The sequence below is a fragment of the Anarhichas minor genome, unplaced genomic scaffold, assembly GCF_050575085.1.
Source record: "Anarhichas minor isolate MPS153535 unplaced genomic scaffold, ASM5057508v1 ptg000081l, whole genome shotgun sequence".
Classification (NCBI taxonomy): domain Eukaryota; kingdom Metazoa; phylum Chordata; class Actinopteri; order Perciformes; family Anarhichadidae; genus Anarhichas; species Anarhichas minor.
This window is the reverse complement of record NW_027466527.1, coordinates 207993-225247: the sequence shown is the minus strand read 5'-3', so window position 1 is coordinate 225247 and position 17255 is coordinate 207993. Positions and strand designations below refer to the sequence as shown.

The following is a 17255-nucleotide window of genomic DNA, read 5'->3' as shown; positions in this document are numbered from 1 at the left end:
TTATAAAATCTGAAACAGACCCAAAATTTTCCTGAAACTTAATCTGTGACTTCATGAAAACTGTGCTAGCTATCAAAATGTCCCTTTGGCTCAATAAAGTGCAGCGTTTTGTCTACGTTTTAAACTTTGAATCATGTTTCTACGTTAATGTACGGCTAGTCAATATGGGCCCAAAGTTAAGTGGTTTTTTAGCTCTCTTCACGCCAAAACCCCATTCAAGTCAATGAAGAAATTTTGTTCAGTTTTTGGGGATTTTCGGGGAAACCGCTGGGCTATTCTCTGCGGAAAATAGATAGCACACTATTCCCGATCAGGCCACACGTTTTGATGTATTTTTCACGCCGCTGTTGGCAACGCTGTGTGAGGAGAAGCGCGCCAAACTTTTGGATAAAGATTATTATGATTATTATTATTAAGCCCGCAGGATTACAATCAGTGTGCTTTGTAGCACAAAGGCAGTACTGCCTTTGTGCTACAAAGCACACTGAATAATAATTATTCAAGTCAAAGCTTCATGTGTTAAAGCTGCATTCTCTCTAGTGTCCAGCAGGGGGCGACTCCTCTGGTTGTATAGAAGTCTATGAGAAAATGACTCTACTTCTCTCTTGATTTATTACCTCAGTAAACATTGTAAACATGAGTTTATGGTCTCAATCTCTAGTTTCAAGTCTTCTTCAATACAGCATGATGTTCATTTAGTACATTATGGTCCATTTAGAGTCAAACAGACCATAAAGCAGGGGATGCTTTAGGGTGGGGCTACACGGTGATTGACAGGTCTCTAATAGAACATAAAGATGGGGATGCTTTAGGGCGGGGCTACACAGTGATTGACAGGTCTCTAATAGACCATAAAGCAGGGGATGCTTTCGGGCGGGGCTACACGGTGATTGACAGGTCTCTAATAGAACATAAAGCAGGGGATGCTTTGGGGCGGGGCTACACGGTGATTGACAGGTCTCTACCAGCAGTTATATTTGCCGCTCCTCATTTGCATAAAGTTGAGGTCTAAACTAACCGTTTGTTGATCTAAAATGAAGACAGATTCAGACACTGCCTGGCTTTTTTCACACCCAAATATTTTTCAGAAACACATTTTGGAGATTTTATTTTGCAATCCACAGCATCCGAGTGTTCGTCCAATCAGGTGCCTTGTGTGACAGCCCATCAGGCGTCCAATGCTGGGAAGCAGCGCAATCAGTGCAACTTCTGATCAGGTTCCAAGTACTAGTTCCTCATATTCTATACAGTCTATATTTATCGGGGATGCAAGTAACAGATGAAGCCTCTTTGAGTGTCTGACAGTATGAAATATTCTATGTAAACTCATAATTACATATAATAACATAATGTTTACTGTTATGCACCATTCACCAAGTCAAATTCCTTGTACGTGCAAACGTAGTCTGCAATAAACCGTTTCTGATTCTGATTTAATTTATCCTCAAAGGAACATCAACCTCCATCCTCAACTACACACGATATCTGCTTCATGCAGCTTTGCCAACGTTCAGTCCCTCTAAGCAACTTCATTTCTAAAGAGCAACTAGCAACAAATTGAGTGACTATTCAGACCAACAAGGAAGAAGAGAGACATACATGATGTTGTAATGAACTCCCATTCCTGCTGCTCAGTGTAGTCACAGCTCAGAGGTCTCCTCAAAACGACAAAGTAGTTCAAGCTCAACTCTTCTTTAGATCCGGTGCTGTCTGTCTGTCTACGTGTGAGGAAGCTCAGCAGTTTGGTCACACCGGTAACATAAGAGTCACGAGCGCTGGTAAAACAGGAAAGATATATTTGTAAGTTCACTACATGCTGACTGAAGCACAACAGCAGCATTTTAATATTCACTGAGATCTGTTGTGTTTGTATGAGTTACAAAGAGCCTCGTTACACGTTCCTCATGCTGATCAATTCATTACACAAACCTACCGGACAGGACAATGAGGAGGCTTATTGTATCTGAGCCAGCTGACCCAACTGGTGAAGAAACGTTTATTGTGAGTGAATAAAATAAATGTCACAGCAGGTATGAGCCAAACAACCAGTCTGCAGTCAGCTGCAGATCTCAGGACCGTTACAGATGAACATTGTGTTGCGAGCTGAAGAACAACCACAGCACCAAGAGGCTGCCGTCGTCCTGCCAGCAGCTCGCTGAAGCAGCGGAGAAATGAACCGGCATGAATATTGTATTTCTCTCCACAGGGTGAGAACAGCTTCGGGGACCCACCGGCACCGGCTTCTGGTTCGGCATAGATCCTGGACTACACCAGGTTGCCGTGGACACTGCAGGACCCGCCGCGTGTAAAAATAGCTTCTTCATAATGACACAGAGGCTTAACATGCTCACTGCTGATTAAAACATAGCTCAGCTTATTGTTTTTTATTTGAATGGGTCATTCGTGGTGCTTCATCGTGCCTGAAGAGGAATTTGAGAACAGACAGGTTTCACATCTACAAACCATCCAGGATGTGTGAGCAGCAGGTCCAACAAAAAACAATGTCCTGAGAGATGAACTATGCACACTTTCAGAGTTTAGAAATGAAGCGACTGGTTTAAAGCAAAAAAATAATAGTTAGAAGGTACATTTGAATTAAAAAAACTTTACAACAGATCGATCTTAGCCTGTCGGCTTGAGCTAGCATGACTCATGGAAATGAAGGGAGAAATGGCCGCTCGTATTAATGACAATGCTAACGGAGAGAATACACAGTTAGCTCTCCAGGTGACGAGAAATGAACAGCAGCACAAAAAAAGCACAAAAGCCCGACTGTGCTGGCATAAAAGTAAAGCAATCATAGCAATAAATAGTAACGTTAGAATGAATAAAATAACGTGAGCAGTAAAAGAAAGCATAGCAAGTGACGTTAGCATTTTAAAAAAAGTAAAATTTGTATTAAAAAAGTAATGTTAGCATAAAAAAGTAATGTTAGCATAAAAAAGTAATGTTAGCATAAATAGTAATATTAGCATTTAAAAAGTTAACGTTAGCATTAAAATAAATTCATCTTTGTTTTCAAAAGTAATATTGGCAATAAAAACGTAACGTAAACTTAAAAAAGTGATGTTAGCATTAAAATAAATGAATGTCATTTGCCCCCATTTAAAGATCCAGAGCTCTGACCTGATCTCTATGAAGCTAATAGCTAATTCTGAGCTAACAGCTAGCAGTGTATTACCTTTCTAAGTGATGACAAAATATATGTGCCTCCAGTATTGTTGTTGAGGAGAACTTGATCATGTTTTTGGTCCGGTCATGTTCCATCTAGGTTGGCTTGTGTAACATTCAGCCATTAAATAAACTGAGAATCCGTGCAGATGATGGAGACGACCTCGTTTCCCGCCATGGTGGAGTCATGAGGCTCTGCTCACACAGCTCTTCCCTCTGGTGTCTTAAAAATACAGCTTTTGTTGACCTTGCCTTCCTGCAGGGATGTGCTGTTAATCAAAGGGTGTTGTAGAAACGTCTGAGTTTTATGAATATATTTAACTATATTAACCTGGAACACTATTCATTGGTTGTCCATCATGTCTCCGTTGCATATCAAAAGTTAAATATACGTATTTATGCCTTTTTGGGCATTTCAGGGGAAATTTCCTGGTCATCCACTGGAAATGTTTGACTTAATAAAGGTTATGACGATGATGATGGTGTCTCGGTCTTCACATCCAGCTCATTAGTTTCATGCTGTGTGTATTGATTCAGGACTCAGCATTAACTTCACACCTTTACAAATCCATTTGGTGTTGAATGCATTAGACCCGACATAAAGAAGTAGAGAAACCAGACTTCACTCATTATGTCATTCTATTTCATCGTCTTCATTCCATACATACACCGAAAATACATGTTCTAAAATACTAAAGGTACTGATTGTTCAGAATTGCCTTCACAATCGATGTTTGAATCTGAATAGGTTTCTGAAGTGTTTTACACTCTGTGTGTTCTTAATGCTCCAGTCATTCATTCATCAGAAGAAGAAGAAGAAGAAGAAGAAGAGGAGGAGTCTGCATTCAGAGGTTAGTCATGAAGCTGGTACAACTTAAACAATGGAGCTCCTCTAAGAAGGATGAACTGTTGGGAGAAAAAGTTTTTCTTAAATGCAGTAAAGAAATGACTCAATGAGAGCTCTCATCATGACATCACTGTATGTCACATGACATATAGCGTCAATCTAGAGAGCCTGAGGTTAAAGAATGGACGGATGGATGGATGGATGAATAAACAGATAGATGGATGATGGATGGATGGATAGATGGATAGATGAATAAACAGATAGATGGATGGATGGATGGATGAATAAACAGATAGATGGATGGATGGATGAATAAACAGATAGATGGATGATGGATGGATGGATAGATGGATAGATGAATAAACAGATAGATGGATGGATGGATGGATGAATAAACAGATAGATGGATGGATGGATGAATAAACAGATAGATGGATGATGGCCCATTTCTTTTGATGTTTTTATTTGATATCTCTCCACAGAAGACTTTTCTCTTTGATCGTCTATTTGAAGTGAAAATGATCTAAATGAGTTCATTCCTAAAGCGGATGAATCAGCGTCTGTCTGCCCACACGTACACACTGCATTGTGATTAGAAACAATGAGTCTGACATCTGATACCGTTCATCACTTCTTCTCTCACAATGGGGCTTAAAATGAGCTTGTCACACGGGGGGGGGGGGGGGGGGGTGTTGCCACTGAATCTGTACTTAAAATGATGATGTAGTCGTTTAAATTTAAATACAGCACTTTAAATGATGTCATCTGGATGTTCCAGGATACCAATATAAAGCAGGACTTTACTTATATGGACATCATTTCCATAATCAGACTGAAGCAGCAAAGTTGGGACATTTGAAAGCACAGTTATTAACACAGGAAGTGCTGTTTGGTACAGCACTCATCTCAAAGTGTCTGACAATAGAAAGCAAACAATGGTCCCTTGTTGATTGTTAGTTGGTCACTCAGCTCGTTCTCTCTTCAGATGATCTAAACCCAACACACAACCAGCAGCTCCTCGGCTGTATTCAGGTCAAAAATGAAGTCATTGTCGACTCTGAACATTTGTCAACCACTCAGGAGGCAACAATGACGACAGAATCAGAGCCCCCAAACACCCAAAGGTACGTGAACACCTGTGGTTTCCATTCGTGGTCTCATCAGACCTCCTCCAGACTGTGTGGGACTCACATTTCAACAGTTTTATGACAAAATGAAACTTTCTTGATGTGCAAAATTCTCTTATAAATGATCAAATTCATGGTACAATTCATACGGAATCAAATAATTATCAGTTTCTCGCCGTTGACGACAATAAGGCCCCATCAGGGACACAGGAAGGGGCGGGACTTTGCCTCTCAATCTACTTGGAGGTGATGATCTGTCACTGCAGGTTTGAGTAGATGGTTTGAGGGTGAATCTGGGCACTGAGACTTTTATCCTACAGAAGGGTGGTGTGAGGTTAACATGCAGTAAAGAGGTGGTCGTGGTGAGTTATTGACTAGTGTGGATGCACATGATTTAAGGAGGGAAACAATAGTATTAAAAGCTGAAGATATAAAATATAGTTGCCTTCAGATATTAAAAGGCATTTCATCAACCGAAGGGAAGAGATGTTCACCAGAAACCCGCTGACGGGACGGGAACCAGGTTTTATTCAAACAATGGCCAGAACTACAGCGTTTATCAGAGCTAGAGGAGGAGAGGCTGAAACATGTGATGAGCTTAATATCTATAACACAGAGCATCCAGGTTTTATTTCTAATATTGTTAACACTTATTGGATATCTAGATTATATTGTTTTATGAGATCATAACTGTATTCTGCACTGAAGACATGTTCTAGTTCTCTCTGCTTCTAGTCCTGATGGTTCTGGTCCATAGAGGAGCAGAGCTTTATGTTACAGAGAACATCCAGACCACAGAGAGGAACATGAGACGGAGTTTGGGCTTCAGATTGTTAGAAGCTGAAGATATAAAACAGTTTCCTTCAGATGGTTAAAGGATGTTCATCAGCTGTTCCATCTCGTTCAGAAGCTCAGCTCATCAGTGACGCGGTCCTAAAACACAGACTCGTCTTCCTTCAGCTCCACTCGACTCTCCTCAAGTCAGACTGACGCACACTTACAGGTCAGACACAAACACACAACGTTGACTTTGAGTCAGACTTCTTGGCTCCATGAAGACGGACGCAGAGCTTTGTGTAAACAGCACAAACATGAGCGTAATGAAAGGCATGGACTCACCATGTTGATGGAGGACACCGGCCCGATGCTGTTCACGGAGATGCCCACATCTATCACGGTCGGTTTAACTGTGGAGGAGCAGAGAAAGGGATTATTGATCACAGCTGTCGGGTTCTTCTGGGCACACCTGCCTCTTGAGGGAATCAGAGAGCAGCAGAGTGAAGTTGGATCGATGACACTTTGTTGTTCTGAATCCTTTGAAGAGCGACTGGCTGCTGTGTGAAGGGGAGGACCACACCTTCGTCTTCATCACGTTAACTACCGTCATAAAACTCTAATTATCTGAGCAACAGGCCACATAAAGCTCCACGCTGCTGGACGTCACTGAGGACCAGAAGACCAGAGAGGAAGTCCAGCGTGGTCCACTGGTCCTCAAGCCCACTTATCCCGACTGGTTCTCACTCCAGCCCACTAATTAAAGACCTGAATCACACCTGGAGCCGCATGAATGCAATTAACTGATAACCAGAGGAGCTTCTATCTCTGATTGGACCGAGATGAAGCACCGAGGTGGTTCATCCTAAATCCCATTTTCTATCCAACCTGAAGGAAGAAGATGATGAAGAAGATGATTCCACCAATTAAAGTGAAGTCAGCAGCAGAACAGAGAACACAGGATGGACAGCGGTGCCTTGACTTCATACAAACTACTGATTAATAATATATAGATCATATAATAATATATATCATATAATAATATATATATATCATATAATAATATATAGATCATATAATAATATTCAGTATAACATAATAATATATATCATATAATAATATATAGATCATATAATAATATTCAGTATAATATAATAATATATATCATATAATAATATATATATATATCATATAATAATATATATATCATATAATAATATTCAGTATAATATAATAATATATATCATATAATAATATATATCATATAATAATATATATATCATATAATAATATATATCATATAATAATATTCAGTATAATATAATAATATATATCATATAATAATATATATATCATATAATAATATATATCATATAATAATATATATATATCATATAATAATATTCAGTATAATATAATAATATATATCATATAATAATATATATATATATATCATATAATAATATATATATATATATATCATATAATAATATATATATATATATCATATAATAATATATATATCATATAATAATATTCAGTATAATATAATAATATATATCATATAATAATATTCAGTATAATATAATAATATATATCATATAATAATATATATCATATAATAATATATAGATCATATAATAATATATATATCATATATCATATAATAATATTCAGTATAATATAATAATATATATCATATAATAATATATATATATATCATATAATAATATATATATATATCATATAATAATATTCAGTATAATATAATAATATATATCATATAATAATATATATCATATAATAATATATATATCATATAATAATATATATCATATAATAATATTCAGTATAATATAATAATATATATCATATAATAATATATATATCATATAATAATATATATCATATAATAATATATATATATCATATAATAATATTCAGTATAATATAATAATATATATCATATAATAATATATATATATATATCATATAATAATATATATATATATATATCATATAATAATATATATATATATATCATATAATAATATATATATCATATAATAATATTCAGTATAATATAATAATATATATCATATAATAATATTCAGTATAATATAATAATATATATCATATAATAATATATATCATATAATAATATATAGATCATATAATAATATATATATCATATATCATATAATAATATTCAGTATAATATAATAATATATATCATATAATAATATATATCATATAATAATATTCAGTATAATATAATAATATATATCATATAATAATATATATATATCATATAATAATATATAGATCATATAATAATATATATATCATATATCATATAATAATATTCAGTATAATATAATAATATATATCATATAATAATATATATCATATAATAATAATATATATATCATATAATAATATATATATCATATAATAATATATATATATCATATAATAATATTCAGTATAATATAATAATAGATATCATATAATAATAATATATATATCATATAATAATATATATATCATATAATAATATTCAGTATAATATAATAATATATATCATATAATAATATATATCATATAATAATATATATATCATATAATAATATATATCATATAATAATATTCAGTATAATATAATAATATATATCATATAATAATATATATATCATATAATAATATATATCATATAATAATATATATATATCATATAATAATATTCAGTATAATATAATAATATATATCATATAATAATATATATATATATATCATATAATAATATATATATATATATCATATAATAATATATATATATATATCATATAATAATATATATATCATATAATAATATTCAGTATAATATAATAATATATATCATATAATAATATTCAGTATAATATAATAATATATATCATATAATAATATATATCATATAATAATATATATATATCATATAATAATATATAGATCATATAATAATATATATATCATATATCATATAATAATATTCAGTATAATATAATAATATATATCATATAATAATATATATCATATAATAATATTCAGTATAATATAATAATATATATCATATAATAATATATATATATCATATAATAATATATAGATCATATAATAATATATATATCATATATCATATAATAATATTCAGTATAATATAATAATATATATCATATAATAATATATATCATATAATAATAATATATATATCATATAATAATATATATATCATATAATAATATATATATATCATATAATAATATTCAGTATAATATAATAATAGATATCATATAATAATAATATATATATCATATAATAATATATATATCATATAATAATATTCAGTATAATATAATAATATATATCATATAATAATATATATCATATAATAATATATATATCATATAATAATATATATCATATAATAATATTCAGTATAATATAATAATATATATCATATAATAATATATATATCATATAATAATATATATCATATAATAATATATATATATCATATAATAATATTCAGTATAATATAATAATATATATCATATAATAATATATATCATATAATAATATATATATATCATATAATAATATTCAGTATAATATAATAATATATATCATATAATAATATATATATATCATATAATAATATTCAGTATAATATAATAATATATATCATATAATAATATATAGATCATATAATAATATAACAACTTTCTTCATTTATTAGAGAGATTTGTGTTTTCATGATCTGAAATACACTGAGAGGACTTTAGTTTAGTAGCTGAGCTCAGATCCACCACTGAGATATTATTTCATGAGAAGCTTCTTTTGTCTCTGACATCGAGGATCCAACATTTAAATATTAATATTAATATGTTATTACTGTAAACTGCATGTGTGTAAAGCTTAGCATAGCAACAGTAAGTGTGAAGGTCCTCAATATGGAATCATAAAGAAGAGATGGAGCACAAATAAAAGTAGTTTACTTAGTTTTGTCTCTTCAGGTGATGAAGCTGCACGACGTCGTCTTCATGAAGCTTCGTTTAAACTCAACAGAGCTCTGAACACCAACACACACGTTTATCCTCAACGTGAAGTTTGTTTCTTTATTCTCTGAAACTCCAAACAACAAACGAAATATAACGTGAAGAATCAACAAGACAACGAGAGTAACCGACTAAACTCCATAAACTAAGCTCCACTAGAGAGGAGCGGTTATATCATCTGTAAACTCATATCTCAGGTTCATGAACTACTCCATCACCTTCATACAAACCCTGTAGAGAAACAAGTCCAGTATTAAATGTGTTATAACGAAACTAAGGTTGAATATAAACTATTTGATTTGGCTGATAAATATTTACTCACATGTAGATTTTCAGACTTCCTGTTTCTGAAGCTATAAAACGAATTGTTCTTCTTTGTAAAATGCTGAAACATGTGAAACGTGTTTTAATCAGTGAATGTTTGTGAGAAAGCAGAAGAGGCTGAAAGGTTCTCTTTGTGTGAATATAAATAACAAACGTTCCTCTCAGGACTCGTTAGTCCGTCAAACTTATTCAAAGAGAGTCTGAGACAGAAGAGAATAAATAACAACAGTCCAGATCAGCAGCAGTGAGTCTGAGACAGAGGACTCTAATATCTGATGAGTCATCACTCTTTCATTCTGTTGACCTGTTGTTCAGCTCGTGGTCCTCAGTGTTCACATCTTCTCACCGCTTCTTCTCTGCGGGCACGAAGATAATCCATCTTTGATATTCAATAATTCCTCGTCACCGATCACAAAGAGAGGCAGCGATGATGAACATGATGATGAACATGATGATGAACATGATGATGAACATGATGATGAACATCTAACCGGTAAACGTTGAAACAAGAATTATCCCTCGACCCTCAAACACCTCGTGTGATTGTGACAGAAGGTTAAAGTCACGTGATCCTCGTCCATCATCGCTGTCTCTGCTGAGCGACCTCTAGTGACCCTGTTTCACACAGAAACAAGCCTCTGACAGACGTTTATAATACATACATATATATATATATATATATATGTATATATATGTATATATATACATATATATACATATATATATATATATGTATATATATGTATATATATGTATATATATACATATATATACATATATATGTATACATACATATATATATATATATATATATGTATGTATATTTGAACTGCTTGTGACCCGACTTTATGCACAATAGAGAGAAGGAAGCACAGCTGTTAAGTATCACCAGATTCTCTCCATCGGAGAGTTTATGTGTTCAGTATTGTTTAAACTGTTTAAAAATCTTTATGAAATAAAAGCATTTTTTCAGTAATATCCATTCAGTGTATTAACATTCTGTCATTTTCTCCTCAAAGGGACGTTTTATAAGAAATGATGCGGTTTTAAATCTAATTACAAAGTATTAAGTTATGAACATTCAATCAAAGAGTCTATTTAAGAACTCAAATGAGCTTTAAGAAAATATGGCTAAATACTGAGTTAGGTTCAGAAAGAGATGTTTGTTTGGTTGAAATAACGACAGAATTACTGAAGTTACGCGATGTTGATTGGAGCTCCAGCCCGGTGTCTGATTTAGCGTCGTCATACAACGAGATCATTTCATGAGATATCTATGACTTCTGCTGCATTATGTTTCGTAGCTGTTGCTACAAACGCTGGATAATTAATGACGTCAACTTATTGAACATGAACGAATCACCGACCTGGACTCCAGATCTGAGCTTCACTGTGTGGCAATGCATGTGTGCTTATTTGATTAATTAAGATTATATTGAAATATGTCATCATATTGTATGACGTCATCACCCTAAACAATATGGAACGATGTAGATTTAGTGTTATTGTGGGTTTATAAATATCATTTATGGGGCTGTTAGATTGCTGTTCATACAGATGCAAACTGTTGTTTTTACTTCAGTGAAAATGTTGTTTTTGAAAAGCTAAACGTCAACAAATATGGATGGAAGCAGAATATTCCATCAGATAAAAACATGTTGATCACACGAATCTGAAACAATCCTATGGCCACAACTGTAATGTCATTCTATAAATAGTGTAATACTAATAATAGTATGTCAGGTGTCGCCTGAACTGACTTCACAGCATTCAAATGTTCATTTAGAATTTGAATGTCAACGTTATGAACGAAGCCTCCAACTATTCGGTACAGCCCTTTAATTGGTTCTTTAATAATCAACCTAAAGCACAACATAGGGCGGGGCTACACGGTGATTGACAGGTCTCTACCAGAGACGTATACGGCGTCTCTACGTCACTCCTCCTCAGTCCACATATGGTCACTTCCTGTTCACTGGTTGCAAAAAATCAAGATAGCGACGGCCAAACTGCTGAACTCGAGGCTTCAAAACATCGGTCAACAAACCAAAGAGACGTCACGACGACTACGTCCACTTCTTATACACAGCCTATGATATGGACCTCTTAACAAAAACAACTACACCATCATATAAAGACCAAGTCAAGATGAAAATCGTGACAACAAACTGCTTCACGGAAGACAAACCGTGGTCACAAGTTACAGCGTCTGAAGCACAGACTGTAAATAAGAAGTGGACGTAGTCGTCGTGACATTTGTGGATGTTTTGAAGCCTCCAGTTTGTCGATTTCATCGTCGCCATGTTGTCTTTTGCAACCAGTGAACAGGAAGTGACCATATCTGGACTGAGGAGGAGTGACGTAGAGACGGCGTATATGTCTCTGGTAGAGACCTGTCAATCACTGTGTAGCCCCGCCCTAAAGCATCCCCTGCTTTATGGTCTGTTTGACTCTAAATGGACCATAATGTACTAAATGAACATCATGCTGTATTGAAGAAGACTTGAAACTAGAGATTGAGACCATAAACTCATGTTTACAATGTTTACTGAGGTAATAAATCAAGAGAGAAGTAGAGTCATTTTCTCATAGACTTCTATACAACCAGAGGAGTCGCCCCCTGGTGGACACTAGAGAGAATGCAGCTTTAACACATGAAGCTTTGACTGCACTTAAAGAACCGGAGGTCATTAAGCTCTTAATTAATACCTAGAAAAGAAAGCAAGTCACAGAAATATCTCACATGCAGCCGTGTTTCTTATGTTCTCAGCTCACAGGATACGAGCGTCTGATCAAGACAGGAAACAGAAGCAGAGCTCACAGTCTCTCATCCTCTCAAACCGAACATTATAAAACGTCTTAACCTCTAAATGTAATTTATATTCATGAGGATATGCAGATGAGTTACATCTTGACCTTTCAGTTATAACAAACAACCAAAGATTTAACGATACAATGAAAAGTTGATTTACCTCCAGAGGACTTATGGAGCTATTTTTTAAAATAGATATATTAAAATTGAATATTCGTGCATATTATCTTCAAGGTCTTCCTCCATATTGAAATCTTTTGTTTACATCTTTTAAAAACAAAATGTGAATACAGTTTTTGTATTATATTTAGTTTGTGATGTTTGTTTTATGTTGTTTATGTTTTACTTATTACTTATTTTAAGCCCAACCGTGATGTTCTTACTCAAGTGGTTCAGTCTGGATGAGTCTCATGAGGTGTGACTGAGTGAACCTTGAGATAACCAGAGCGGCAATATTAGGAATCCCACTGCTCTTCTGGTCAGAACCGCCCCGTGAGGCATTCAAGTACTCGGACTGGCCGGGCGTCCATGCTCGCTGAGGTCCTGACCAATGAGAGATCATCTTAACCTCTGGAGGTCAGCGTCTAACCAATCGTCTCTCACCAGCGAGGCAGGGCGGGTCTTACCAAGAAGAGCACCAGAGGGGCCACGCTCACGTGCACTAACATGCACTAAAAATACACGCCCACATGCACTAAAAAGGGACGCTCACATGCACTACTAACATGCACTAAAAATACACACTCATGTGCACTAAAAAGGGACGCTCACATGCACCATTAACATGCACTAAAATGCACGCTCACATGCACTACTAACATGCACTAAAAGGCACACAGTGGCCGGCACACACAGATTCTCTGCTCAGGTAGATTTACTGAATCGTTACATAGATGATGAGATATTAAAGCTCTGAATATGAAATATTACACCTTTAATTATCCAGCTAACGTTATTGTAGAGGAGATATTGATGACATCACTTAGTAGCTTTGTAGCATCATATTTTAGAAGATATTATAATATTGATGACTTGATATTTGTGCCTTTAATAATCATATTTATCGGTTGTTGATGACAAAGTGAGATGATATTTATTACAATTCTTTTGTTGTGTTAAATTGATAAACATGAGCTCAGCAGCATATTGATATTATAGATATGGTGTCATGGAGATATTGTCTCAGTGTCGTCTTCTTGGTGTTAAAGGTTACGTTACAGTAAAGTGATGTCATTTCATAAACTTCATTATTTCAACATGTCTGATGATTATTTATCAAAAAATCTCACGATGTCAATATTTTGTAAAAGTACCAAAAATCCACGCTGCAAATATCAACGTTGAGATATTTGGTCCAAGATGTTTGTAAACAATGAGCAGAACGATGGAATACTTTCATCACTAGTGATCAGATGCGTGTTGTTGACGAGTGTCTCAGGTGTTACAGCATGACGTCACTATCACGTCAAGATCAATGATGTCACCACCTCGTGACCTCAACAGGTGGAGCTGTTAGAAGCATCATATTTAATATTATATTAAATATTAAGAGGGTTTATAATAACTCCTACATGAAGGATTCATGAAGTGATATTTCATAGATATTAGTTCCTCTTTAATCACACACACACACACACACACACACACACACACACACACACACACACACACACACATGCTCATACATCCCATAATAAGAGCAGCTGGAGGTCGGGTCCTGAGTGTGTTCAGCGTTACCTCCGATGTCCGGGCGCAGTTTCTTGTCGTATTCCTTCAGCAGGTTGTTGAGTATTTCCGTGGCGTCGGAGTCCTGGACTCTGGGGGCCAGCATCTGGTTGACGGTGACGTCCTCGTCCTCGTCCTCGTCCTCCAGAGTCAGAGAGCTGTGGAGGCAAAGTGAGACAAGCTGATGCTTCTCTGCAGACACCAAGACACGAGACCCTCATTCACTTTAGAATAAAGTTTCATTTATCCCACACCCCCTGAACACAACGGTCTCTCAGCGCAGCCTCACCAGGTAAGAAGGACAGACAGGAGGAGGACGTGAGCCAGGACTCTGGGAGACATGCTGGTCTCGGGAGGACCGGTGGAGAGGAGTCGGTGCGGCTCAGAGACGGAGAAGCTCCTCGTGGTTTGTAATCCAACAGACGCGTCACTCATCCTCCAGGACCCGGTCTTCCTCTGCGCTGGGGCTGTGGACGCGGCTGCTCTCACGCAGGTGCGCACTGGGACTGGATCCCGAGACTCTGAGACTCTGAGAGACCCCCAACCCACCAGCGAGTCCTCCACGGGGGTTCAGTCTGCGTCAGGGTCTCGTGCACAGCTTCATCCAGAAGCACCGTTAAAACAAAAACCCGCCTTCTTTAAACATAATGGTGAAATGTATAAACAGATAAATACAATAATTGTTTGACTGACTAAAATACAATATTTTAATAATAAAGCCAATTAAACAAGACAATAAATATGTCCCATTCATATGAATTATAGATAAAGACTTTATTGATCCAGAAAAGTGAAAATATTTAGTTACAGCAGCAGGTTATCCAGATCTCTCTCTCTCTCTCTCTCTCTCTCTATATATATATATATATATATATATATATATATATGAATGTGTGTGTGTATATATACAGTATATACGCACACACACACACATTCAGAGAGAGAGACATATACAATATATAGAATATATATTAGAATACACCAAACTATTACAACTAAAATATAAACAGGATAAAATACTATATACATTAGAAAAGTGTGCAGTTTTTTAAATTGAAATCCAAAGAGGTAGAATGAGAGTCTAGTCACATCTTCTTCTTCTTCTTCTTCTTTTACGTAAACATTATAATTATTCATATATAACTGCTGTAGCTGCAGTTTGATCCCATGTGAAGTGGTCTCTGTGAGTCCTGGTCTCTGTGAGTCCAGGTCTCTGTGAGTCCAGGTCTCAATGTGGTTTGTTTAGGCATGATATGAAATGTTCACGTCATGTGACAGTGAGACGAGCAGAACCCTGTTCTCTCTCTGGTTTGGTTCTCTGCCGCTGAAGCTGCCTGACGTCGCCCTCTGCTGGTTCAGAGGAGACCTGCAGGATGTGGAGAGATGCAACACAACAGTCTGTTTACACAGCAGCCATGACATCACAGGATGGTCACGTTGATGATTAATAATAATTAATAATAATTCATTATGTTCCCATTATATTCAGTGTGTCACAGGCATTCCAGTGAGTCATAATTCATGTTAATAATTACACCTGTTTACTCTGTGGTGACTCAGAGACTATTCATTTATTTTATATATTTACTTTATTTGATATATTATTTACTATATTTTATATATTATTTACTTTATTTTGTATATTATATACTTTATTATAGCAAACAAAAGTCCATCTTCATAAAAACAAGTTGTACAAATAATAATATATAAACAAGCATATTAAAACTACTGCAGATGTAAAAACAAAAGCAGTTCACTTACCAGAGCTGCTGTTCACTATTTAAAGACAAAGTCCATCCTCCTTTCTTTGTTAACAAAGAGTTTAATCTCACGGTTGTTCAGTACATCCGTGTGTTTTAGTTCCAGTAAGAAGTCCTTCTCCATTCATGGACGCCAGTGAAGACAGTCGAGCCTCCCCAGTTGTATTTCTTGAATACGTTTTAATGTGTTTGAGGCTGAAGATGTCCGCTCCACAGAGGCAGCAGATATTGGGATTGTCACCGCCCAACATGTCACGCTAGCTCACTGACCAATCACGTACTTGTAGGCCAGCTAGCAGCTCTGACACGTCAAAGAATACGCCCAACATGTCAAACTAAAGATCTGATTGGTTGAACACTATGACAATCAACAATATCGTCCCCATTCACTTAAACTGCACATGGATTCACTTGTGAGTCTGCAGGCCTCTGTTCTTACCTAGTGACACAGAGGTGAAATCTGATTGGATAAAAGCTCTACTTACAACAAGCTGCACTGGAAAAAATTATTAAATAGCTATAACTTTGTAATACTGTTTAGGCCAGCAGAGAAGGCTTTGAAGGCCCTGACGGCCCACCACTGGTTGATGGAGTATGTGTTGATGGAGTATGTTT

The 17255-nt window shown here is 34.8% G+C and overlaps 1 protein-coding gene across 1 annotated transcript in view; it reads right to left on the bottom strand.

Moving 5' to 3' along the window:
- The window catches only part of gabrg3 (gamma-aminobutyric acid type A receptor subunit gamma3), a 38718-nt gene extending 23406 nt beyond the window's left edge, over positions 1-15312 (bottom strand). Inside the window, exons 1-3 of the mRNA XM_076081525.1 lie at positions 15167-15312; positions 14890-15035; positions 6265-6332 (exon numbers count right to left, since the gene is read on the bottom strand). Of these exons, the coding sequence (XP_075937640.1) occupies positions 6265-6332; positions 14890-15035; positions 15167-15312 (360 nt within the window). The remainder of the gene's footprint in view (positions 1-6264; positions 6333-14889; positions 15036-15166) is intronic.
- Between the last annotated feature and the right edge of the window lie 1943 nt (positions 15313-17255).